This window comes from Tauraco erythrolophus, chromosome 2 (genome assembly GCF_009769465.1).
Source record: "Tauraco erythrolophus isolate bTauEry1 chromosome 2, bTauEry1.pri, whole genome shotgun sequence".
NCBI lineage: Eukaryota > Metazoa > Chordata > Aves > Musophagiformes > Musophagidae > Tauraco > Tauraco erythrolophus.
This window is the reverse complement of record NC_141466.1, coordinates 114,321,272-114,349,063: the sequence shown is the minus strand read 5'-3', so window position 1 is coordinate 114,349,063 and position 27,792 is coordinate 114,321,272. Positions and strand designations below refer to the sequence as shown.

Sequence of the window (27,792 nt, the reverse complement as noted above, 5' to 3'; positions counted from 1 at the left end):
GAAGGGTTTCCTTAAGACAGTGTATGTAAAGGTCCATTAATCCATCAGAGGTTTTGATACAGTTTCTTACATGAAGATTTGTTTGGGAACCTGACTTTTTGCCAGTTTCAATTCTGTTTAGCCTCCCGTCCTCTTTTCTCTCTGTTGTTTTCCTGAAAAGGGAATATATAAGTTGGTTGAGTTAAAGCTTCTGTTTGGTGATTTCTTGAATTAGGTCTTGCTTCTCCCACTTTCCCGTTCCACGCAGCTGCTTCTTCAAGACCCACGCTAATTTGTAGGTAGTAGAAGTATTGGGATCTACAGATTCTCCCTTCACTTCTACTGACCTTCTTCCAGGAGTGATTTAAAACCACACAGGAGTATATCCATGAGGCCCTCTGCAAATTGTGGCTAGGTCTCCACCTCTTAGTAACTCATATGAAGTCTGGCTTGTTTTGGGGGGATTGTTCTGGGGTTTTTTTTCATACGGCAGTAGTTCTTCCATTCCACTGTAATTTTAAATGCTGGACCAAAGAGCTTACAGTCAAAATAAAAAGACAAGGGGCATCAGGCAAAATGCTGCAAAGGGATGGGGTAACAGTAAGTCTCCTTTGCTCCCTTTGAAGACTTCAGGAGCCAGAGCACTGTCTGCTGAAATTGTGGTTGAGAGTTTATACAGAAATGGGAACAAAAGATGGGATTTGAAAAGGCATTGCAGAGTAGCAGTAAGGCTCTTTTAAAGGGAAATAACTAGTATCCAAACTTCTTTAGCAGCTTCAGGGAGAGATGCAAGAGACAAAGAAACTGTGGAATAGCCAGCCCAGCTAGGAATCACCTTCAGAAGTAAACGCTCTGAGTTGGCGGCCTAGATCATTACTGGTTTGCTACAGAGAGACATAGATTTGTGCATGGTACAAATCTGTGTCTACTGAAATTTGCTTTTGTGAGCTGTGGCAGTGAGATCGTGGGCAGAGTGGAGGGACACATTCTGCAGCCCTGTAGCATCACATACCCCGAGTATGTGGGGAAATGGCTCAGCTTAACAATTGAAATTTTTCAGTAAAAGAGCTGCAGAACATCTATCGGAGGCTAGCAAAACTACTCACCAGAGCCTGATGCTTAACTGTGGGAGCCTTGGGAAATGTTCTCCCATCACTAATGACAGCCCTGCAGCAAAAACGATGTATCTACTTTTCTGTGTGTGTCTCGAGCTTTTACTCTATTCTTTTGTTACCTTAAATGGGACTTCAGTATTCATGTATTGTCTGTTTTTATTCAGTCTTAATTCCTTTGAGTTTAGTTTTTTTTGGAGGGTTCCCATTATTGATGCATTGAAGAATATCGTGGACAGAGGTTACCAAAAAAGGGTGTGACTTGGGAGTGGAGTAAATTTAGCACATCCACATTTTCTTAAATTTATGACTCATAAAATGCTCAATATATCACAGAATAGCCAACTGACCCTCATTTTGCTCGTGCTGATGGATGTCCTGAAGTTTTGCCAAATACTTTTGGAATTATATCCTCCAGAAAATGTTATTGCCTATTAAAAGCTTGAATGTGACCTTTTCTCCTCTCTCTTCTCTCTGACCTCTCTCTGGACACATCCCATATTGAAATTTTTTTTCTCCTCTGTCCATTTGGAGGATTCCACCTCCTGCACACCCTCTGTTGTGTTTTAGTAGATGTAAAAATGGGCATTTTCACATGCAGCACCATCTTCAGTGACATCTGTCTTTCCATATTATCTTTGTTTCTGCGTCTGGACAATCTTAATACTTTCACATATGGATATTTGTAACAAGCTTCAGCTCCTCAACCAAAAACTGTTTAATTGTTGAGGATTTTGTTGAAATCTTGTTATGAAATGTTCCTTTTTTTGTTGTTGGTGGTGTTTTTGTTGTTTTTTTTTGTTGGGGTTTTTTGTTGTTTTGTTTGTTTGTTTTCCTATGCAGCTGCTGATATTGTAAACTGCACGTTTTCAGGGATGTATGTGTCTGCAGCATATGATGCTGTCAGGTTTTTAGTAGTTTTCCCTGCTTATGGACTGGAGAACATTTCAGATGGAGAAGACCAGCTGGAGGGAGAGCAATGTCAGCATACCCTACTGGGATTTTGATCATGCTAAGTTCTGTTAATAAAATTCAGAGTCTGTATATCAACATAGAATAGCTTGGAAATGTTATATAAACACTTTTTAGTAAGGACTAAGGGCCTATGAGATGCAACTTAAAAAGTATAGTTTTAAAAAAAAAATATTTTCATTTCAAGACTGTAAAAAAGCTAAAGTTTTCCTAGCATCACTGGCAGATTTTTAAAAACAAAGATTTAGGAGTCTTTTTTGGTAAATGTTAGAGGTAATACTTTTAATCATCAGCTAAGCCAAACCTATCAAAATAACCTTTAGGGCTGGTTTTAAAAGTTATAGCACTAAAGATAGGTGGGGTTACAGCAAACTCTGTAGGTCGGCGTACACGGATGTAGTTTCCAAAATGGCTTTGTGTGTGTCTGTGCTCACCTGACCTATGTCCTGTTACAGCGACCGCCTGTGCAAACAAAAAGTGACATTGGATCTGTATTCCTCATTCAATAATTGTCCAAGAAAAATCAGATAATGTATGTGAGGAGAGAGTAACGTGTTATACAATGCTCTGGTATCTAACGCAGTGCTGCTCTTATTCACTTAGCGTCTCAGCAATCACATTTGGCCACTTCATGGCTTCCTCTGCTCGCACAGAATATGGTTTGTGGATTGCAGGAAATAAAGAGAAATGAATGATGTAGCTGGCACAGGGAAAATTAATAAGGATACACAGAGGGCTTGTAAACTGTTCAAGGCCCTGGTGACTGCGCATATGAATAAATGGGTACGAGAGGTTAAAGGAGGTCCTTTAAATTTTAGATCCTAATCTAGCAATTTCATTTGTGGTCAAGGGACTGCACAAATACTCGGGACAAGCTATGCACATCTGATTTCAGGACTGTTAGTACATTAGGTTTCTGAAAATAAAAATAAAGCGATTTATATGAAACTCAAACAGCATTCTTTATGTAATTCATCTTCTGTCTGCATCTTCTTTCTTTCAAACATGTTGAAACACAATGTATTTTTATTAGCTACTCTGTCAACTGAAAAAACATGTTTGATTTGTGTTTTATTGTATTTTTCCTCCAAATATATTATGCACATTTAATAGAGTGCTGTCAGTAGTCACTTTCTGTCCAGTTTGAATAATTTTTTACTCAGAAACTACAGGAATAAAGCTACTTATATATATGCAGTTTTTCAGATCAGAAGTTGATATTTTTAATAGTAAATTTTAAAAACTCAAGTTGCATTCTTTTTTAGGCTCTAATTTAGTAGGTTTTGGTATATGGAAAAAATATTTTCAGAATGCCAGAGTAGGTGATATTTGTCGGTGCTTTTCATTCTAAAACAAAATCAGACATCTTTTTCTGTAGTGGCTGGATTGGGGTCTTTTTCATATATGAGGCACTCAGTGCTATAACGTGGTTAAAGAATGCAAGGCTTTAACCTAACCAAATACAACTTGATCATCTTAATTTCAGAAGACTGCTTTTTTAAAATTTATTTTATTTTTTTCCAGATAGCCTCTTTCCTTTCTGTTTCAGAGCAGAATATAAAAATAATTTTTGTGAAACCTTGGTTGATTTCCTGTCTGAATGTATGCAGTTAACATTTAATTGCAATTTTATGCATGAAACAAGAAGTGAACATATCATTTAGTTGTATGATTGTGTTTCCACTTAAGAAATGGAAAAGTACAAACTCGAGTTCTGTTTGAATAAGGCATCCTTAAACTGTTGATTACTGTAGTTCAGCAACAGAAAAAAGTGGATGTACTACACCTAGAAGTTAATTTTTAGAAGCAGACAGTGAAACACCACAGAAACTATTTAAAAATCTGAACCAGGCTTTTCAGCAACCAGCCTGGGTATTTTTAAAGGTAAATCATGTACTCTGTCCTAGTAAAAGCCTCCCTGGAACCCACTGGATTGTTTTGAGATTCATCCATAAAACCAAAAGTTGTTGTTATGAATTGCATTATAATAACCTTCTGCAGGTCCCAACCAGGACCAAAATGTTTGATTCATGTCTACCAGATATAGTGAATACACGATAAACGTGCAAAAAGATATGAATCCTTCCTAGAAGAAAATTGTTTTCATACAGAATTTTGCTCATTTTGTACATGGTGGGAGTATTCCCAAAATGCAGCGTGAAACATCTTTGAGCTTTAACGCTTTGGAGATGAGGGTGGTGGGTGGGAGAGGAGGGATTGAGGTAATTCATGTGCGATGTTGCCAGTAATGTGCCTGCCATGCAGTTGACTACAGTAAGCAGTTCTTGGCAGATTACGTTTACATGGGTGAGTCACATCGTTTATAATAAAGAATCCTATGTGTAATTTAGGATGGAAATTCTAGATGCGTTTCATAAAGGCAGAAAAGATAATTAGACAGGTTTAAGCATGTGTGTTTTTTGCACACATTGTGTACGGAGAAAATAATCCTTCTGTCTCCTAAAAAAACCTGTAAATTCCAAATATTAAGCGGACAAACTACAACCTTGTTTTGAGAAAATGTGTTAACTATCATTTATAAATACTTTTTCATAATGGTAACAAAGCTCATAGAAGAAAGCACCTGCATCTAGTTCAGGGCTGTCATTTTCATGCCCCTTTGATTGCAAATCTCTCTTTTTCTTTGGCTGAGCCAGGTTCTTTGCAGGGACGTTTGCTCAGAGTTTTATTGTGGAATAGGTATGTGCCTCACATGGCTTCTTATAAACAACTCTAAGTTGGATTCAGAATTACTATTTCTGCAATTAATTCTTTGGTCAAGCACTTTGCCATTTGCAAAGCAGCATAAAGGCAGGGAAGCAAGACTGAAGGACTAGGCAAAGCAGGGTTTTCGTCTTGTCTCAGGTGCAAAATTTGATGTACTGTGTGGGTTATTTTTAATTTTTTTCAAAAATGTGTTTACTCGTCTTCAACAGTGTTTTCTGTAACAGAAGTAATTATGTTGCATCAAGCGTTAGCACTGTTTGATCTGTCAGTTTACAAATGTGTGTGTTGAGCATTCAGTACAAATTCTTATTTTGAAACTGAAAAACACTGTAAGTCTGGAATGTGCTGTTTACTAAAGACAATATCGGCTTAATACATCATAGAAGTAGCTTTAAGCACTTTACACTGAAATAAGAAAGATACGTGTTTTGTCACTTCCCCATCAGTTAAGGTCATCATGGAGGAGCTGGGTGAGTGATGGGAGGCAGGAAACACCTTGTAGAAATTGCCGTACTGAAACACAGAACCTTTGGCAAAGTTTGGAAGAAACGAAACAAGGACACTGTCGTTCCCCCCCCCCCCCCCCTCAATATTCTAAATTGAAGTCAGTCCTAGCTTTTTTCTGCTAGTTGAGAAGAATGAGGAAACTAAGGAACTATTCCACTTGGTTTTCTTTCTTTTTAAAGATGGGCTCTGCAAAATTCAAATATCCAAGAGTTTAGGGCTATATGCATCTGGAGGCGGTGATGTAGCCCAGTCTTCATTCCTTTCTCTCCTTGAGACACTGCACCATTTCTTGAGTATCTCCTCCTGACAGCAGGAAGGGTTTTGTGCATGAAGGTGTCATTGCTGAGCGCTGACTGATGGCACAGGGTGACATGTAGTGTGGTTTTCTTCCTCCCTAAAAGTTTTTAATTTGAGGAATCTGCTGAAGTTGTTGCTGCTCTAGATAAATAAATGCATGAGGATAGTGGGGAAGGGATTTGAAAAGTGCTGAAAACTACAGTTTTAGCACGACTTGGGTACAACATTTTCTTCTGTTTTCTTCTCACCTAGCATGGACTTGTTTGTGATAAAGCTGGTGAGGCATGTAGCTATTCCGTAATCTAAACACTTCCATGTGTTTTCAGTAGTGAAGAAATTTGGGTCTGAATGGTAGCGACATGTCTAGCTGATGGGCAGAGGGCATTTGTCTGCAGGAATGGAGTATGTGCCCACACCTCCAGAGGGAGTGGGAGGTTGTGCTGCTCACTTCTGTTGGAGTTTGTAGCTTGGAGGTCCTCTTGGGTCCTTCACCATTTCAGAAGAGGAACAGCTGTGGTTCCATGCCTTTGTTTTTTCCATCTGTCGCTAGCCAGGAATTTGTGAACATCCTTCTCGGATGTGGATCTCGCTGAGGTTATTCATGTCTTTGTCACCTCCCAGGCTGAAATACTGCAATCCATACTTGGAGCAAATGTTCATAAGCCTCCAGAGCATTTAGCTGGAGTGTAGAAAGCAGTGGCATACTTCCTGAGTGGGTTTAATCAGCATGGGCTTGATTTTTTTTCAGATAACTTTGAGCCCTTTAATTCTGTAATGAATTTGCTGAAAGCTGCAGGTGTGTTGTATCTCTGAAAATCAGGTCTTGGGAACACACTGAGCTCATGTCTGTTACTCTCCTCTGGCTACCTAACTTGTTCCAGATGCTGTTCTAGGCAATAGTAACTAATAGAGGAAAATGCTACTCTAGGCAACGGTAGAATAATGAAGAAAAAATGTTCCAACCCTTGGCCCAGAATTCGTATGAATTACAGGAGGACGCTGTGTTCTGTGTAATCTTGTTTTTGCATCTTACCAACACAACAGATGTGAGCTGCAGGTTGGGTCTCCTGCCGTAAGAAGGCAAGCCTGCACCCACCTCTTGGATGGGTGGGGGAAAAAGAGAGTTCTTATCCTCTTTGAGGGATGAAGGAGGAAGTTCCTAATATGACAAGCTTTCCTGAGTCCGCAGCCTTGCAGTGGGAATACCTGTATCCCACTTCCATCAGTAGTCAGGGGTTCAGATTCCCAGCACCCCCGGTACCAGCACGGCTCTTTGGCAGGGTTGGCTTCTGCTAGCTGCCTGTGCTGAAAGGGCTCGTTGCGGTATCAGGGGGAGCAGTGGGAGCATCCAGTGTGGGGCAAGAGACAGCAAAATCACTCCATCAGAGGTGGGTTAGGACTGGATTGGTTTAGCTCTATCACCTGCATCCCAAGAATAAAAGTGGCTTAAAACCTCTTTTTGGAGAGAAAGGTGTATGCTATCACACTGAGCAGTTTACGCTTCTGTTTTGGTAGCGTATTGAACAGGCATGTTTATATCTAGCCCTCTGGCCAGAACAGTTGTCTCAACAATTCCAGTAGTGCAAGCACTGGATCAGAAGGCTCCATATTCCAGGTAGTCCCAGGGGCCAGAGGGCTGTCCTGAACTCAGATGTCTTTATTTGCCCATGAGAACATGCATGATTCTGCTGATGATACAAGAGCATCTCAAATATGTATCTGCTGACTGTTCCTCCTGCTTTGAGCAGTCACTTTCCCAGCGTCTGAGTTCCCATGACAGGGCGTGCTGCACATTTCATGAAGTTTTTCCTGTGCCTCATACCTAGGAAGATCTTAAACAGAAAGAGATTTCTGGAAATCTTCACCTCAACAGCCAGGAAGATCACTTGGCCATGCTTTGGAGGGGTCAGGAGTTGCTTCAAGCATGGTAGTACTGTTAGATTACGAGTGGGGACATTCGTTAAACCTAGTTACTGAATCCTCAAATGTAATTCATGTGCAACAGCCCTTGTTCCAAGGGAACAAGAAAAAAAAAAAAAGAATGCAAATATAGATATTGTATCCAGAGATGCATCTTGCCTGGAAAGCTGATGTCTATAAAAGGCTTACAAGCAGTCTGCTAGAAGTAGTAAAAATGAGTAACCCCATCTTGCAGAGAAACAAGGGGTTTTCTGTAGCAGTGGTTTCCTGTGAAGTTTTCAGATTTTAAAAGAGCTATTGATGGGCTACCTTTGTTCTTGTTTTGAACCCAAAACTATGTGTGTTATAATAGACAAAATAGAGACTGTCATGTAAGGGGACTAAACCAAACCCCCTCATTGCTGTTGTAGGTTACAGACTCGGGAGAAGAGCTGAGTTGGAGGCTCAGTCGATTTATTTTCTGTGTTTCTCCAGCCCTGCTCCCATCTCTAGGGCTGATCAATTATAACAGCAGCAGCAGATTGCATGTCAGGACATCTTACGAAGTGAGAAATTAGGACTGTTGAAGACTACTTCACAGACGTGTGAACCCAGGAATGAAGTGAGAATTAGACTCAATATGAATAGTGTTACAAACTGAGTCTGGCTTTGGGTTTGTTTTTATTTATTTTTTAATATCGTAACAAGAAAATGAAACAGTGCTAAACTTATTCACAGGGATTCTGCAGGTATGTCCCCAGTTTTATGATTGTCTCGTTCTCTAGGTAGAAATATGATATTTAAAGCAAAGCTAATATTGATTCTTTCCTCTAATAAGAAATAATGAAGAATATTTATACATATCTATTCATTATGTACAGTGAAGACAGAAAATGAAATGCAGCTCTCTGAGTGGCATTTAGGAACATGGAATTTATGATGTGCTGCAGTTCCTTGTTTATTGTGTTTCACAATATATGGTGGTCTTGCATTTCCATCACTGTATCCTAATGCCTGACACGCCTCTGGTGCCAAAACATCACACTGTGGGTTATCCACAGGCTACGTTGGATTTATGATTTCCTACTTCACCTTTGTAATCCGTAATGTTTTCTGTGTCTTGACAGATAAACGAGCACATCTTGCAGTAAAAATTTTATATGGGAATTCCTGGAGCAACCAGCGCCAACGCTGTAGCATGTTATACAATTAATGATAAAACCTTTGCTTTGCATTTACATTGAATTGTGAAAGGAAGACTGAAATCCATTTTCTTAACGTAAAATATTTAAAATCAAGCATTTATTATGCCTAGATTTGATAAGGCTACTTACTAGCCTAGACATGTTTGCACACAGCAGTATCTTCTCATTTAAATTCAATCACAGTCACAAAACAAGCCTGGCTTAGACTAGCTGAAGATACAAACTTCATTTTCATCTCATTAGGCCACCTGGAAGCAGCAATCAGTGAGTAGTCCTGACGTCAATGGTCTCTCTACTTCATTAAAATGTTAATTTCATGGCTTTAATTCCCTTTGTAAAACATGCTGCTGCAGGACACTATATGCAGATTGATTCTGAAGCAGACAAATCTGCATGCCATATTCTTTTTTAATGCCTTAGGCTCCTTTGGATTTTTATTTTTAGCCATTCCTATTTTTATGAACCGCTGTGAAAAGATGATCACCATAACAACCAAAAAGTAAATATTTTCTTAAAACAGCCCTTTGAGAATGTATACTTAAGAATCAGGAATTCAGGGCATTTAGTGGTATTTTGTTCTGCTGTTGCCTTTTTCAGTATTCAAAAATGAGACAGGTATTGTTACTGGCTAGCAATTTCAGACAGTAGATCATGAAGGGAAAGCATCACATATAGTAAATCAGAAGCAGCTACATAGATCAGCTGTAGCATCAACATTTTTAGTTGAGGTCCTGCTGATGTCAGGACAAAATGATGGACTTTCCATCAATTTTAGAATCCTTCTTTGATAATATGTACTTCCTCAGCATTTAGTCATCTTCATCTTTGCTTTAGGGGATAAATTTCTGGTTTTATAGCATGCTTCAGAATTACACCTCATGGATTGAGTTCAACCCTTGGTGGTAGAAGTGTGTCCAGTATAGGAAAGCAAGAGAAGGTAGTCGTTCATCCAGTCTTTTCCCCTTTTACTGTATACAATTCTTTTTTAAGAGTCTGAGTACTATTGTATGTTTTTCAAAGTGCTATATAAACTCTAATTATGTTTTAGTATGCCTATGCTATCTATAAATATAATGTATACTTCTACTGCACATAGTAAAACCAAAGTGCAGGGTCTGGAATTCTCAGGACCCATTGCTGATTGAGCTGCCTGGCTCAGGAATACTGTGCTCAGCCGGGTGGCTCTGATGACAAACTTGGGTCTGGGCTGGTGACAAGACTCAGCGATAGGTCTTATTGCTCTCTACTCTGGCAGATAATGTCACGTCAGGCTCTGTACAAATCCCACTGAGCCCACTGGCAGGTGGTACCAAGGCCTTTCTGTGAAGGACCCTGGGTAACGTATGTACCCTGCCTGATATAAACCTGTCTGGAGGTGCCAAAGACCACCAAGTCCAAATCCAGAAAAAAATGAGGTGTTTTTTCTTTTCTAAGCACTGGACTCATCTGAAGATTTCCATCTGGGAATCCTGGCAGGATTTTCCTGCAGCTAGACCCAGGAGAGTGCTCTTGGTAAGTAACTAGGAACAGGTAGTTAATTTGGCCTCATGCCTGCCCTGGAACTGCTGTGAGAGCGATGTAGATGCAGCTGTATCGGTCTACTACTGCGTACATCTCTGTTAGTTCTCTCGAAGGTATGTAGCTCGGGGAGCAAAATAGAAATGTGCCCTATAAGTGTAACTGAGAAGTAGCCAAAATATCTTTAAAGATGCGAATACAGTAAAGTTAGACAGCCTTCCAGACCTCCGTCAGTTCCCTATTTCAGATTAGGTAAGATAATTTACCAATGAGTCTAAAAACACATTGGTACCTGTTTTGTCACTCTTAGTGTCAAGGCAGAAGTTTTTTGAAAGTCAGCGAAGACAGATGGACAGTAGCCAATTAATTTCCATCTTGGGGCTCTTGCCTACGATGTTATTTCATCACAGGCAATGCCATAACTCAATGTACTAGTCAATTTAAAATGCCAAAGCGTGCCAGGGTTTTACTCTATGGATAGAATTATTCATTCATGTCTGCAGTTGGTGCGAGTGGAATGATACCGTGACGACTGCTCAAGTCACAGATGGATGTAGAAAAATACTCCATTTTGTAACCTCTCTGAGACATTAGCTGTGATTGCAGCAGCATATTTAGGCTTCTAACTCTGTGTTTTGATTTGACGTACAATGTATCTTATAAACCAGTCAAAGAATTTGTCACTTCTGCGTGCAGTCCACTTAAACATGAGTTGCTACAGGTGTTTGAACAGAAGTTGTCAGTTTGCTGAATGGATTTTGTTGTCAGCCCTGATATTTGAAAGGCCATTTCTACAATAGAGCGTCATAGTTAAAGATGCTCTTGTCACTTAAGGAAGGTATGACTGTAAGCTGACACTGCTTTGGGAGAATAAAAATAGGAGGTTTCACTTTTTGTTTTGCATTTCTTTTGCCTCAGTCACTGATTGTCTGTAGTTCCAGAGATATTCATGCTATTATTGCTAATTCTTTGGTTTGTTTGATTGTTTTTAATGCTCTCTGAAGCAGGATAAGTGGAATTGTTGGTGGGAGTTTGTTCGTGTTACCACTGCTTAGGCAGAAAACATACTGAGATGAGTGGTGGAATTTGGGTTTCAGTAGTCATCGTGTTTTCCATGTTTCAAAAAGTGTGAGGAAAACTGGTAAAGTTCTCCTTTGCTTGTGTTTGCCCACAGAGAGAAAGGATTTTACTAGAACTGTCTTTTAGAGGTTAACTGACTTTGAACTCAGCCAATGTGGAGAAACCTTTTGGCTGCTGCAGCATCCTGTGAAAGTTCTTTCCCTATGCAGGCTAACTAAGAAACACCTGTAGCTCGTTACACTGGGAAAGTTACCTTGAAACAGGTGCTGTAGCATTCAGCCAATCACTCTGGGAGATGGATGGTCAAGTGACCAATAGCCTTGACCCATCTAGCAAACCATGTGACTCCTGACTATTTAAGGCGGGGCGTTTACTCTTAAGGGCGAGGCATTTCCTCCTGAGCCTTGGAGGAGTGTGGGCCTTCCTTAGAGTAAGCCTGAAGCCTTCGCATTAGAGCATTGGTCTACTTGGAGCCACCTGAAGCCTTCCAGCTGCGACAAGCCAAGCTACACTGGATTTGTCTATTTGTGAAAGACCGACTGGCAGTTTATCATTCTGCAGCTCTTGAAAAATCTAACTTAAGCTGTTCCTCAGATGAGAGATTGTGCTCTTCAGCTAAACTTGACCTTTCTCACTGCTTTTGTTGACCTGCTGTGTGAACCAGTGGCAACTTTTTTGTTCCTGTTTGGAAGGACAGCCTTTTTACTTCCCACAGGGGTGGAAAATGAGATATCTAGCTGCCTCTGGCTGGTGAAGGCAGTGTGCTGTACCATGACAAAGTTTTCTTACGGGCAGATCAGAGCTTTAAGCTCTTAATTCCACCAGTCTGGGTCTATTCCCGGGCTCTTATTCCTCCAGAGCAGAGGTGTTGGTACATTTACTGGTGGTCAAGAGAGCCCTTGTCCTTTCCCTCCTGGCTGAAGCTCTCCACAGTTGCGTCCATAGACCAAACATGAGTGAGAATAGCAGTCTTCACCTAAAGTCTATGCAAATGGTGTTTAGCTTCTTCATGGCCATTGAGACAAAAATGTCGAGACTAGCAAGGCTGGATGTTGACTGTAGTGAACTGTTAGGTACACAAGCACTAGAGGGAAAATATCAAGGTGCTACCAAGGAACATGGAGTTTTCTGGGACATGCTACTGACGTGCATGTTTCCACTTTCTGTTTGCTGTCCCTGCGCACCTTGGCATCTCCCAGTGGAGGAGGTTGTGGAGTGAGGACTACACGATGCCTTTTGTGCTTTTGCAGAGATGTTGTTCAAGCAGTCTTAAGGGCAAGTGTTTCTGAACTCTAATGTGTGACATACAGCAAAGTGTATTTATGGAAAACATAGCTTAAAAGGATTTTCTGCTATGACAGATAGTTTCTTCCCTTAATTAAGCATTGTCCTCTCAATGCACTCTGTGAAATTTAGGGGGCTTCATTTTTTCCCGAGTTAAAATATTTAAGGAAAACAATTGTGTGCTGACAACAATGGACTTTTTAACTTGCAGGCCATTTGTTTCTGTAATTCCTGTGAAATAAATCGAACTGCCTAAGTTGATTTTATTCATTGTGGTTAGTTATGTACATATTCATATTTGTGTCAAAAAGCAATGTTAAAAACATTAGCAATGACTGCTCCTAAAGCTTTCTAGCTCGCAGTGCTAGTTAATGCAGTTAAGTGTTCCGCCGGAGTCCAGAGATGGAAGTTTATAGCAGATATTTTCAGGAAACCAATATTAGACTTCTATTCAAAGAGGCCTGTACAACAGAGGTTTACAGCATTTTTCTCATCTGTGACTTCAGCTGCCGGCATGGGATTGCCTTTTGATCTGTATAAAAAACCAGCAGACTGCTGCAGCCCACATCTTTAACATGAAAGTACAATGCGTAGATTATGAGCCTAAACCTGGTCTTGTTTGCCTTGAGCAGAGCAATGTGTTTGGCTCAGTGTTGGGCCATTGTGTTACTGGGATAAGTGGTCTCTCTCAGCCTCATTCTTGCAATAGCGTGACCTGATCTGAAGATGAGCCACTTGCCCGTATCTGACTCTTTTGCTGTTCTTGAGGTAGGAATTCAGTTTTTCCTTCTCAGACTGGCAGATGGACAGCATCACACATGTGGAAGTATGAGAAGATGGATGCCCAGAATTCATCTTCCATCTGGGCACAGGAATGACTGTTGAGGCACTCTCAGCACTCTTTGCTCATTTTCATTCAAAGGGTTGACTTTAGTATAATTTTTCTAAGCATCCCTATGAACAGCAGTAGTTGGAACAAAACCATTAGCAAATCATTTTATTTCTGGAGACAGATGCTTTTGCTGTTGTGCATTTAAAATTACTGCAATCCCTCATTTATCTGCAAGGCCATGATGCAGTGTTTTTACACATCCTGTTGTTTGTAGCATCCCTTCTTCTTTTCCATGGCACTGCCGTGACAGCTTCTGTTGGTACAGCCATTCTCAGATCAGCAATTAAACGTAACTGAGCATGAGCTAAGAACATCGACCGGCAGTTCCAGCAGCCACTGACGGAGAAAGCTCATCTGCTCCTGGACCTCCTCGTGTCTGTTTTCTGCAGGGCTCCACAGAGTGGAGGAGCAGCTCCTTTCCATGCTTCGTTTTTCCAAAGGGAAGGGAAGAAACTGTTTGCATTGACACTGTAGAAGTGTGATGCAGGATAAACAGTGCGTGTCCTTTACCTCGACTTGAGTGAACGAGGAGGATGGCAGCTAGCCCATTTTACTGGGGGGATAACCACCCCAGTGCCATCAGGATGTGATCAGGAGGATGTTTGGTTTTACAGTAAGACTGGCTTGAGCAACTTTTTTTTTTTTCATTTAGGGAAAAAAATAGGTGACACTCAGTTATGTGCCATGACTACCTGTAGGGTGATGCCTTCTTAAAGAAAGGCATCCTGACTGAGAGCAGTCGGTGGTACCCACAGGCTGTGGATAGGGAGGACTGAGGGGGTTTGTGCTGGTTGCTCTCCCTGGCCGCTCTCCTTCCGTAGCAGCTGGGAGGATGCGTGTGTTATATGACGTTTCTCTGCACGAGAAGGATCCAAAGGCCGTCAGACCCTTCAACTTTATGGCTCCTTTCCACCAGTGGAGCTCCTCCAAGTAGCTGCAGTAGGGTTTGGGTCTGATCCCACGTCGTCGGGAGGAAAGGAACTATATAATCATTATCCTTTTTAGAAATTTTAACCACAGCCTGTGGAGGGATGGCAGTGCTTTATCTGACAAATATGTCACTGTCTTTCATCAGCTGATTATAATCATCTTGGAAGTTCCAGTGTGTCTGTTTTTCCCTCTTCTTTTTTACTGTTGTGTTTTGTTTAACTTTCCCTAATGAGCCCAGTGAAAAGCAATTGTTCTAAATAAATCATGTGCGCTACAAAGCAGTATATCACAATTAGGTTTCCATTATACTTTAATTAGGCATTCCATTATTAAATTGATGTCTTCGGCTTCTTCCAGGTCTCAGACTAATCCTGAAACAAATTCTTCTTTGTGGATAAATATTAGTCATTTGTAATTAAAGAGTATTCATTGGAATTGCGGCTTTTCATTAAATCCTTTTCTGATTAAGATGGCTCCCCCAAGTACTGAGCTGATTAAATTTAATAAGATTTGTCCACTTGTGTGTATCATGGTCTGGTGGAAACTGTTTTAGCACCAGGGGATTGGGAACAATAAGTTCATATCTCGGTGCAGGCAGGCATGGGTCTAAATGCCTGTTATGTGCAGGCGTATGTTCTTGTGTCAGGGGGCTCCACAGTTTGTGGGGTCAGGCAGCGGAGGGAAAAAAAAACATGGAAATGTAATGAGTAGTGTTAGAGTTGGACATCGAAGGGTGAAGTTACATCTAGAGGATTACAGTAAAGAACAGAAGTATGAAAGTATGTTAGAGGCTCTGTTTTGTTGACTAATTCACAACTAGGGCTTTGCAGCTTAGTTGAAGCCCAAGTGCTTCTCTGCCCCAACCTGATTTCAGTCAGTGAGATGTATAGATGAACTTGTTTCTGTGTAAATACACCTGAGCTGCCGACTCAGGTAGCAGAACAGACAGAAATTCTTCTAATGGTAGAGTATGAAATGTTTTCAGAGCAAAATCCTTGTCCTGGATTTAAAACAAGGTGGAGTAAAAGCATGATGTGACTTTAGTATATGTATCCATCAGAGAGAAATTGTGCCTCACAATTTTCTCTCTGCTGAAATTATGCCGCCTTGTCCTGCTGCTGGTTCTGTTCTGCATTCCACTTGCTTTGTACACAGAAAAGAAAACAAACCGCTGTGACCAAGAATGGCAATAGCACGAATGGGCGAGGCATGAAACGCGAGAGTATGAAACTGAGCATGAAAAGCGGCTCAGTACGTCTGCGGAAGCACTCCATCCAAATATTTGAGGTGGCTGCTAGCAGGTGTTTTTTCAACATCTGGTTCATACTCTATTTTTAGTGCAGGGTCCATTTTCATCTAGTGTTTTGGTTTGGTGTGGGCTGTATTTGTAATATCAAATCTCTCAAAAGTTCAATTGTGTTTTCGGTTTCTCCTCGTGTTATCCCAAATACAACAGTACTGGGTCTATCATCAAGCCCATCTTTTGTATTGTGAGGAATCCAAGCTCACCACTGGTTCCAGATTGCTCTTCCTGGGGCTGCTGAAGGCTGCCCTAACCATGGGTGATGCCTGGGACAGTTTGAAGAGGTCAGGGTTATTACAGAACAGTGTCAGGTCACTCAGCAGCTAAATAGTACTCTCTAGCGGTTGACTTTGGGTAGTGATAAGAACAAAGCGAGCTGAATTAACGTCAGGTTTACTCATCTGTAGCCGTTAAAAAAATGAAGAAAAATAGAGTAAGGCGAGGAAAGGAAGCTGAACTCTATATCTGAATTATAGAAAAGAATAGATGTCATGCGCTAGAAGCCAAGAACAAAATCTCTTTTCTTTGATAGTCATCGCTTATTTCCTTATTGCTACTATTCCAATACAGTGTTGGATGGTGTTGCGCTGTTCATAGCACCATCCTTCATTGGCATGACCTAAGGGCTGGTGGAAAGTGAAAAGTCCACGGTGTTTCTGAGGAGACAGGATGCACTTTGCTCAGTTGATTACTGAGCAAAAATTGCCACAAGTGTTTCCTTCTGAATCTCTGTGGTGAATTCTTTTTCTCTACTCCTCACAGTGTCTCACATTAGCTCTGTGGTGGCTTCACAAAAGACTCAAAATAAGCTGCGTGGTCAATCTACAAATTAGCTAGGGTCTAATGTTCCTCCATTTAAAACAATTTGAAAATCATTATAAACAATGAGAAAATTATGAGAAAATTCTCACCCTACATCGTGGAAAATCCAAAAACTGTTGGAAAGAAAAATAGATGTATTTGAAAAGAATATAAGCAATGGTTTTGGAAGGATTGGGGGGAAAATAAATAACATCTAACAGAATGAGCAAGGAGATTGGGAAGGGTAACCCCTTTAATGCTTGTATTTTAATTGGGATGCTGAAAGCTAATATGTGCTTGTGTGCTACAACATGGCAGTTCATACATACTGCTACTTCTTACATCTTTAAAAACGTAGTGCTTTTCCAAAAATTCCATCTTTTAAGCTGGCTGTGTTGTTTACCTACAGTAAGCATAGCAGTGATGTCCTGCTATGCTGACCATCATTGGTATGGCACTTGTGTAGCAAACTGTTCCAGAGTGTTTTGCTTTTCTGTTAACTGAGCGAGGCCAGTCAGAAACAGCAGTGGAAATTGCAGATGCAACAGCTGAATTCTGGCAGAACTGGATTACCTCGAGTAGAGATGTGTTTTCTCTTGTAGAGATTGATGCTTAATTCCATCTGCATTGAAGAGAGGTTGTTCAGGCAGAGAGCAAAGAAATGTACATGGGTGGATTACTTCTTCCTTAGATTCCCAGTGATTTCAAATGCCTGACAAGTAACAGAGGAATTAGGCGAATAGTCTGTTGTATCAAAAGAAAAGAATAAGCTTGAGCTGCTTATACGTACTTTATGTGTATGCGCATGTATGATATTTTAAGGATATTTGATGTCTTATTTTTGCTTAATTGTCATGATACTTAGCTTTCCAGAAATACTTGAATGTCTAGTTTAGCTTTCTTTATGAAAGTAAAAAAAAAAAAAAATCAGCCTTTTCCTAATTTATGTATGTTTGCCTGTCTAGAAAGACATCATATCATGACAAGGTAGAGTACATGCGATGCTTTTTAAAAGGATTTCACTGCAGTGTAGTAAATTATCTTTATTTCAAGCATAACTGTGATTCTTATATGAATTTGTTGGCTGATTGCCAGGAGTTGCATACCAATGCGTCAGTGCTGTCTGTTACATGAAATACCATTTTTTTCTATATGAATAAGTAGTAGTGTACTCTAAGCCTGGAAATGACGTTTTCTCCTTCTTAACGTCTAACATATAGCCACGAAAACCAAATCCCATATATGTATGTGGAGCAGACGTGTAGGGTGGGAGACTGGGAGCAAGCCGATACGCAGTTGGGGGAAGAAACATGGCATTTTTGTTATCTGGATTTGATAAATATAGTTTGGGAATGATAGAGTAAAGAATGGTGAGTCAGTTATGCCTGGTCATCCCTAGTGACTGAAAATAACTTGTTTTTCCAACCCTTTTATCCTTCCTTTCCCTCCTCTCCACATATTTTTCATTTTATTTATAGCTCAACCAGCTTTCACTTTGCAATTTGTAAAATACCCTTCAAAGCTGCGGAGGGAAGACTGAAGGGCAACAGCCCCCAGGCAGTCTTGTGGATGGAGCTACTGAGTTGGCGCGTTCCCCATCGCGATGGCCAGGTCTCCTCTCTCCCCTGCACACCCTTCCCTCATCTACTCAGAGATTCCTCTTTTATATGAGCAAACTCAGTTCCTGAAGTCATTAGTCGGTTTGTGTTGACAGCGGTACCCAGGAGCCTCGTGGCATTTCAGATGAGCTGGCTGCGGCTTTGGTAGCAGCTGGGTCGGAGGCCCCGCGTCCGGGAGGTGGGCAAGATGGAGTTGTATCTGTAGAGCCTTAATGGAGGTTGTAAAGTGTTGTGAAACGCATGAAATCCAGCACTGCAACCCATACTTGTATTTCGCCCGGAAAGTGCAGCTGTGTAAGCAATGCATGCAGTAATTATCAGCTAAATCTTCTGTATTTTGCTTCAGCTTGACACGTGCATAAGAATTTTTGTACAGTTTAATCCATGAACTAAGAATCAGTTTAGCACTCGATACATCTTAACTTGCAAACCAGGATAATGCACCTCTTCATCCGGTCTTAGGTTTTCCAGCTTTCCCACAGTCCTGACTTCTCATACCATGACTGAACTACACTGTGTCTTCCTTCTTGTATTTGCTTGGATTTGGTTTGGAGAGGAGGAAGGGGGCTGGCAGGTGTGTCTGCTGAAGAAAAGAGCATCCCTTGCATTCGGACAGAAAAGAGGGATATCTACTCCTGCTCCCATACTAACACTGGTTTGTAGTCCTGCAAAGAATCACTCAATCCGTAAGAGGCATTTAAGTCGATTAGATTTTATTGGCATTACGAGTTCAGTGTAGTGATGCTGATTAAAAAAAAAATAAATAATTAGGGGAATTGCCTACCTCATGTTAAAAGCTTTAAGACAGCGCAGGACGTCTGTCTTACAACATCCCATGGCAAAACCAAAAGCATTCTGCATAAGCTCCCGTGGCCTGGGTTATTCAGGAGATCAGATTAGATGATGATAACGTTCCAGTCTGGTCTTAAAATAATTAAATGAAGTATTTACAGAGATTTCAAAGTCAAAGCGGATTCCCCTCCTCCCTGCCCCCAACAATGTCAGTTAGTGATATTGTTTTATGGTTAGTGAGATGTGGCATCAGGCTGCAAAATTATGTGATTTAAACGCCTTTGGCAAAAGAATTAAGCACACACAATGATTTCTGATAGCTATGAGGATGTCCTTATATCTCTTGACCTTTGTATCAGCTGGGCTGGAGGTACCTTGTAGGGTATCCCAGTAGTCCTCTCCTGCTGTGTGTGCAGCTCCCAGAGCTTAGCTCCTTCCTGTTGGGGAACAGAAAGCAGACAGGTCTGTCCCTTCCCACCCTCAAGGACAGGAGGTGCAGTTTCCTTAACTCTTTCATTTTGACAGGTGGAAGGTCTTCCTCTCTTCTTCTATCACCGTGCTGGTGGAAAATCAGACAGCTAGAGAAAGAATTGGTATGCAGGATCGCTCTTCCCTATTAATCAAGGCCAGCATTATCATTCTGTCTCTTTTTGTTTGCTTATTTGATTGCTACACTTACCCAAAAAAGATTTCCAATAACTACTGAGTTGAAAGTGATTTAGATTAACCCTGGCTGACACCACTGCTTTAAAGAGGCTGCCTGAAGTTTTAAATCTTCACAAGGATGATACTTCCCAGGAGGGGCTGTAAATTCTTGAAGCTGCTCCCTCCTGATACTGTGTTCTCAAAGAAAAATGGCTCAAATCTCGGGAGCCAAGACAGTAATATTTCCCAGTAAGCAGTTTTAGATGGCTTTTGTTTCAATGGTCAAAAATGTATCTTTGTCTCAAAACTAATGTACAATACTCAGATATTGGGAAACATGATTAGTTTGGTTCTACTTGTTTCCATATCTGTTTTTGATTATGTTGCTGATCAGTTTATTTACAGAAATGCCAAGCCTCCTCCTGCCAGGTTTCCTAAGGAAATGTATATAATGTTGAGGATATTAAGAGGTGGATGAGGGAGCTACAACTAGTGTTTTGGGGGAGCTTGGAGCTATATGAAGCATCTGGAGCTGTGTGCTGAAGGGACAGGAGGAAGGATTTACAGTTATGTTGTGGTGGAAGGTGGAATGGGCAAGGGCCTTGCATATTGGTCCCACTTTTCACAGAACAGCTTATTTTAAGGTGACCATGAATATTTTTTGGTGAGAACATCTCAGTATACCTCTCCCCGTTCCGGCTCAACAACTCATCGGCATGCTGTTCTGTGATGTGCTGTGGTTAAGAATAGCATCTTCTCTACTGGATCAATACAGGGGAAGAGACTGTATAATCCTTGTATGATTTAAAGTAATGTCAATGATAACTAAAGTAGGACAAATTATGGCTGCTGAAATCCTTGCAAGGATTGGAAATGGGTAATAGCCACCACTGGTAATGCCAAAGAGACTCAGCTGCCTGTTCATCTTCCAGACTGCTGAGAGTCTGAGCATTTCATTGCATGGATTTGCCTGGGGCCCATCCTCATTTTGGCTCACTGATGGTCATTTTGGCTTTAAGAGCTTTTGTTCTGAATCATCATTTTGAACCTCAAATTGCTGCTTATATAAATCTTTCTGTCTCACGGTGAGCTTGCTCAGCATTGCTCAGTCCTGAGTATGAGCAAGAAAGTGTCCTTGTCCCTGACGTGAATCATGACTGAGGAACGAGCAGTGCTCGAGTTCCTGAGTGATTCTTGCAGCACAGGGGATGAGTCCATCCAACCATCCCACTTATTTGGGACTGTGCTGTGGGGCTGAGCATCGCTTCTGGCAGTTTTCACCCGTTGAAGCTACATTTCAATATTCACTTTGCAAATGTATTGAAAGCAGATTAAAATAGTTCAACACTTCCTTTTACGTTCAGGCTGATTTTTGCCCCTAGAATTAAAATACTGTGCTGACATTGTATTATTTAATATAGACAATTAAAATTAATTTTCAGTTTACCTGTGTTATCTTTGTTTTGAACTTAGTAAGAGGCTCTTGGTTGTAAGGTTTTATAATATAGGTTGTGAGATGAAAGGCTTGTCTGCACACAAGCGAAGGAGCACAGGGGCACAATGGCAGGTAAAGAAAACCCTAAAATCCAGACAAACAGATCCCCAACCTTGGCTCTTCCAAGGGCTGTCACAGAGGAGCCATCATCCTGTGGGCCAGGGGTGACACCCACCACAAGGAGTCAATGGAAGAGGCTCCTGTCCATCACCTTACAGACTAAGGGGGGCTTAGTGCTTGCAGGGCTTTGGGGCTCATTAAGGGATGCCCAAGAAGAGCATTTGGGGATTGTACAAGATTTATTATGGTATATATAGAGGAGGAAGCAAAAATGGGGAAAGGGATGGTTCAAGGTGGCTTGGGAGGAACAAGTTTGGGAAAACAGAGGAATAAGGGGTGCATGGGGCTGGTCCCATGTAAATGGGGCTGGTCAGTACAGTTGCCTTGCATCTGATCAGCCCAGTCTGCCCCATCATTTCATTAAAGCCCATTTCTTAACTGTTTTGCTGAGTGAGGAGACTGCTGGTCTGCATATGGAGGTCCAAGTGCCAGCAACTGGAGAGACCATGGTCCATGTCTATCATGCGGGTGCATACGTCAGTGTGTGATCACTAGTGACTATCAAGCTGGACTAAGGGGCAAGTAGGGTAAGAGGCTTGGGAGCCAGGCATCAAAGTGGCCCTACGTCTTGGTCAGATACTAGAGAGGTCAGATGGTCACAACTGGACTACTGGAGGGACTGCGAGGTCCAAGCCAGTGGCTGAGGAGACTGTGGAGTCTGGAGTCAAGCGAGACCAGTTTGTATGTCTGTTTGTCTCTGCATGAGGCAGCTGGAGAAGAGAGGATCCGAAGACCAGCTACTGGGTGGTCCCAAGTGTCTAAGGCCCATTACTGGAGGGATCGACAGTGCGTGTGCATCCGTGCAAGGGATCTGTACCAGCTGCTGGAGAGGGCCTGTGGCCCCAGGAGCTCCTGTGTCCAATTGTCAGCACCTGGGAAGACCAAGGACCCAGGGCCAGCTACAGCATGGTCTATCTATGGCCAGCGGCTGGAGGGGTCCATAGTCTGTATACATGTATATAATTCCCACTGAAAGACCTTTATCCTAATCAACCAGAGAGGGGAACATGATGAGGCTGGAGTTTTCTGTTTGAGTGCTGTGTTTTCTGTCCCTGTTGATCCATGGCTGTCCGTCTGTCTGTGCACATGCATTGTGTGCGCGCGTGTGTATTGGGGATACGTGCTCAGACTCACTCGTAGCTGGGGCAGGGAGATGCAGCAAGCTCACGTCTGCTGATCTACCAGATGTTCAACTTCTAACGTAGAATAAAAATTCCGACGGAACAGCTGGTGTAGTGAAAGAAAACGTCCTAATTTTTCCTTGGAAAAATTTTTTAGAAGACGACATCTTTCTCTGATGCTGTTATTTTTGTCATGAGCCTGGTAAGTTGTTCCTCTGCCACCTCTGAGTGCAATGCCCAAAGCAACCAGCTGTGCATTGTGATCGCTTGAAGTAATGTCCGTGTATCTACAGAGCCTGAAATATAAATAACTTTGATTGGAGCACAGAAAATTTAAAAAGAAAAAGAATAGTGCTTTTGAGGCATTTTGTCATCCTAAAATGGAGACTGCCACGTGGATTAATCATCATCTGAGTGTTATGTGGTTTATAGCCACATAGCAATAATTACAAATAAACTTTGTATTCATTCCTGAGCACTGTAGTAAGCCTTCCTTTTCTGAGGTGCATTTATGAAGCATAGGACAAAATATTGTTCATGGGTATGGAGCATATATAGTTCTACTACTGCAGGGAGAAAGTCATGAAGACAGTAAAGCTACTGAAACTGGTGTCTCTTTGTCGTGAAGAGCTGGGCTACCTGCCTGACATTTTAGCCTTAATGGCGGTTTCTTAGCTTAATTAGGTTTCAGATGCAAAACTGTGAACAGTATTTTATTTCCTCTGTCCTTCATTCCTTCCCCAAAGGGATGTGGATAGACGCAGGATAAAGAAGACCCCTCAGATGTCACTGAAAGCATTGCAAAAAAGTGTTTGTCCACCAACAGCTTCTCTCAACTATGAACAAACACGCTTGCTTACTTTGTTTTTGACCTGCTAGAGAATTTGAATGATGTGGTTTCCCTTAGGGCAATCTCTTCTTAAAATGTGCAGAAGCTGTTTTTTTTTAAGCAGATCTTTATATTCAGGTGGAAAAAAAAGATCTTTAAAATCAGTCACGGCCCTGCATCTTCACTTGGATCACTCTCTTTTGCTGGTTGACTGGCACCTTGCTTTTGATTTGAAATGTGCTTTTAGATATCTCCAGACTGCAGAGAAGATGAGCTTAACTTCAGAGGGAAATGGAGACAGTAAAGATGCTCTAGCCAACGATGCAGATTCAAAACAGCCTGATTAAACCTAGCCTAAGGGAGTTTTGTCCCTGCTCTCGAATGGTTGGTCTACCTTCATCTGCTGTGGCAACTTTTCTTCTTTTTAGCAGGTTCACTTGTAGCATGTTTGGCAGTGATGCGTTGACCTTGTCCATATTAAAGATGCCGTTGATGAATCAGCAGAGAATACGCAGAACCTTTTTGTTCAAGTGTGCAGTGTAGCTCCTGCAGCCTTACTGCACGGAACGCTAACAGGGCATGTTTCTTTCAGCAGCTGTAGAAAACTGATTGAAGCTGGTCCTTTCCACATGCTTGCCTTGCCAGGGAATTAAAGCTTCAGGCTGCCATTTGTGTGGAGTTTTTAAATATGTATGACCCAAACAAGGGGCCTGTTGAGAAAGGCTCTAATCCCCTTGTGTATGAAACCTGGTATTCTGCTCCTCTCTCTTTCTGATGTTTCTGTACTTTCAGATATGCTAAATCTACCTTTGAAGTTTCATTTCTTCTTGCGTAAAATATACTTTAATAGGTGAACCTCGCAGCTAGGAATTAGGAGAGACTAGTTCAAGTTGGACACGTAATCATCCTTTGCAATGCAGAAAAGAGTAATGTCCACCCTCCTGTACGCAGCTCCTTGAGCTTTGTTCTAGGTAACTAATTTAGTTACTAATTTAGCAACTGATCTAGTTAAGCCATAATGTAGTGTAGACCTTTTACGGTCCGGCGTGAAGCCCTGCTGGAAGGTGTCTGTCTGGACACGCTACAGATGCATAGGTAAGGAGTAGAGGCTTCCCTCTTTCAGATTAGGAATTCACGGGCAGAAATATATCTGCATGCTGAAGGGATCAGACCAGATGTGTGGGTGCAGAGAGTCCTGCCCAGTCTGGCCAGTCCAACACTGTCACAGAATCAGAAAACCTGTGTCTTAAGCAAATCTGGTGATTTATTGCCTGTGGTCTGTATACCAGTGATCCTTAGGTGTAAAGCCTTGATTTTTTCAAGAACATTTGCATGTAATGGCAGACCAACTGCAAAGGCATAAGTGACTACAAGATGAGTGAGAAACTCATGTAGCCAGAAACTCTTTTCATAGAAGGTTGTTTGGTTTTTTTTCATACAAAGATCTCAGGAAGGCTGAACTTTTCTGGCCTCCCACTTGAGGTAAAGCCTGTAGGTTTTATGTGCCACGAGGACCTGAGGAGCTATGGAGGATCAGGAAGAAGACAAGTTGTAAGGGATGGATCTCTCTTAAGATATATATGTAGCAGCCCTTCCTCTGGCTGGACTAGAGACTAGGGCATATTGTCCTGTAGGGCAACTGCAATTCCTTCTGATGGCAGAAATATTTGGAGTAGGGGGAGGAAAAATGCGAGCTGTTTTCAAAATGAAAATGCTTTCTGCTAGGGTGCACCAGGCTGGCCATTGTTTCTGTTTGTAAGGGCAGAGTTTCTGAAACAGATTCAATTTTGACATCTCTTGGAAGGAGATCTGAAAGGTTTTATCCGTGCAGAATACAGTGATTCTCTGCTTAGATAGGATGTGAACCCGTAGCTAGACAAAAGCTAGAGTGTTGAGTTTTGCTTTGATAGACCTCCTAGGAGCCTTATGTAGGTAGCTCTTTAAAAAAAAAACGAGCAACTGGCCACAAATCTGTCTGAGATCTCGTTATAAGACAGCGCAGTTATAAAATACTCTGAAAAGCTGAATAGGGTTTTTCCCCCTCTTGTGATGTTTGAAGCTGAACTTTAGATACATCGTTTTTAACATGACCTTTTAAAGTAACTTGCTATTCTGTCCCTGTCATTTTTAGAGCTGTAAAGGAAAGCCAGGGAAGGGGAGCAAATGAAAAGGGGGCACGGGGCTAAAGAGTAGGTTTTGATCATCTTTGCAAGAAGGAACATCATCCATGAGAACAGAAATCTTCAGTCGCTGCAACCGGAGACAGCTTTTAGTCTCGAATTCTATTTTGCCCTGAGCCAGCCAGCCAAATAAAAACAGCGGGATAAATCACTGCTGGCAGAACTCAACAGTTATGCAACATCCAGTGCACCATGCGCCTATTTTTAGATCAGTTTTACACTAGCAGAATTTACTTTGTGAAATCTAAAAAGAACGTCTGGTCAGAGGCCGGGGGATAAAGAGGGTGTTTGGAAAGTGCAAAATGTAAAAACACTTAATACTGAGATGTGCCGGCTAACCCCGCTGTGGCAGCACTGATGTCCTGCTAATAGCGTTGGCTCGACCAGGCGTGGTAACGAAGAGCAGAGGGGGTTTTCATCAGTGATCCCTTGAATTTCTCATCTGCAATTGCTTTTTGAATGGTTAACTATACTCACTTTACCCAAATAGTTAACTATGTGTGGTTTACTTAAAGCTGGGCTTCTCCACTGTTTACGTTACGTTGTACTTTGTCTTTACCAGATCTGGAATGCAGTAAGCAGCAGCTCATCCCCTTACAGTTCTGGGTGGTCAGATTTAAAGAAATTGCATTAGCTGGAGTGCTCTGCAAAGCTGACTGAGCTACAGAGATACTCCTCGTCCTACGTGAGATACCCTAGATTTAATGAGCTCCTGATATTTAGCTGGTGTATATTCCTCATATGTTTTCTCAGTCTTCAGTAAACTAGGATTGTGCATGCTGCTTGCTCCAGATCAAACTGAATTTTTTTTCAGTGTTCACAGGAACATACGCTAAGTTGTATTTCACTAGTTAAATGCAATTTCAGCTTGCAGCACAGTTATGAGTAACTGAAGATTAGTCTCGCAGACTCTGCTCTTTATCCAAGACCAGATGTGCATCTTCTCTCATTTAAATTTTTTCTTTATCCTCTTACTCACTGCGTTGTAATTCTACGTTTGTACCACATATAATTTTGTACCTAAAGTTTTTTTGCTTAGATTCAGAGCAAATAATGATTGGGAAAAGTTTGACTTCTCGGCCTTTAGGGATTCTAGCAGATAAAACATACTCTGCATAGCAAACACATCTTTGGGATTTCTGCCACAATATGGGCAGTTTTCAGTCACACCTAGAAGAGAATTAGTGTTCTGACCATTGCATGATCTGCAGTGATCTTTTTTTTTCCCCCAAACCTTTCTTCTAGGTGACAATCTCGATGCTATCCATGACATAACTGTGGCGTACCCCCAAAACATCCCTCAGACAGAGAAGCACCTTTTGAATGGAAACTTCCCGAAGGAGATTCACTTCCACGTCCAGAGATATCCCATAGAGACAGTGCCAACTTCTAAGGAGGAGCTGCAGCTTTGGTGCCGGAAGCGTTGGGAAGAGAAAGAGGAGAGACTCCGACACTTCTATGAAGGTGGAAAGTCCTTCAGTGCGACGGGGCAAAGCATTATTCCACCGTGTAAATCTGAGCTCAGGGTCCTGACAGTTAAGTGCATCTCGCTCCTGTATTGGACGGTGTTCCCCCTGGGTATGCTGGCACTGCTGTACCTGTACAGCTTTGCACGATGGTATTTTGCAGCCATGATCGTCTTTTTTGTTGTGCAGCAAAAGGTTTTTGGTGGGCTGGAACTAATTGAACTCGCTTGTCATCGATACTTTAAAAAGCAACAGAAATTTCATGACACGAAAATAAAAAACGGTTAGTTCTGGGGTAGAGGAAGGTGTAAAAATGGGTGGGTTTGAGATGTCCTGCAAATTTTATGCACAGGGAAGAATTTTTGCATGAGAATTGTCTTTTATTATCGCCGTTGTTAGACATTTGCACTTGATTCTGTGAAGGGGAAGAAAAAATGTTAGTCATTGCTACATGTGAAAATGATAGTTTTTATCTCTGAATGTAATTTCAACATTGCTCTTGCAAGCAGCTAGCAGCTGCATCCTGCTGTAATTAAGAAACAAATTGCTGGATTATTGAACAATCCTAAGGACATTAATAAATGTGACACGCACTGAACTTTCATGTCATAAAGTCAGCATCGGATTTGGATAGCTGGTAAGTTTAATGATGTTTTGTTGTTAGGTGGAAGTTGGAGAAGTTGTTCTGTTTCTTTTTTCTATTTCAATATTCAAACTTATTTTAAAATAATATTTCCGCATAGGCTTTTCCAAACACTACTGAACCTACCACTATTCAACTAGTCTGGCTTGGTCCCTCAGAAGGAATTTTAAGCCTTGCAGTCGTGTTTTGTAGTACAGAAAACAGTGCTGGCTCTGCCTCTGTTTAGGTCTTAACTGATTATTTAATAGACCTGTGCAGCTACGTTTTGATTTCTCACTGTTTCTTACTGTTTCGGCTCCCTGCTAGCTGTGGGTGACTCGTTCCTACTGTAGTACACAGACTTGCAGGATAGAGGAGCTGGTTTTTTTGTTGTTTC

The 27,792-nt window shown here is 41.5% G+C and overlaps 1 protein-coding gene across 1 annotated transcript in view; it reads left to right on the top strand.

The window, feature by feature from the left end:
- LCLAT1 (lysocardiolipin acyltransferase 1) overlaps nt 1–27,257 on the top strand; it is a 73,602-nt gene extending 46,345 nt beyond the window's left edge. The window contains exon 5 of the mRNA XM_009991342.2: nt 26,553–27,257. Coding sequence (XP_009989644.1) covers nt 26,553–27,061 — 509 coding nt within the window. The 3' untranslated portion in view covers nt 27,062–27,257. The remainder of the gene's footprint in view (nt 1–26,552) is intronic.
- The last annotated feature ends 535 nt before the right edge of the window (nt 27,258–27,792 follow it).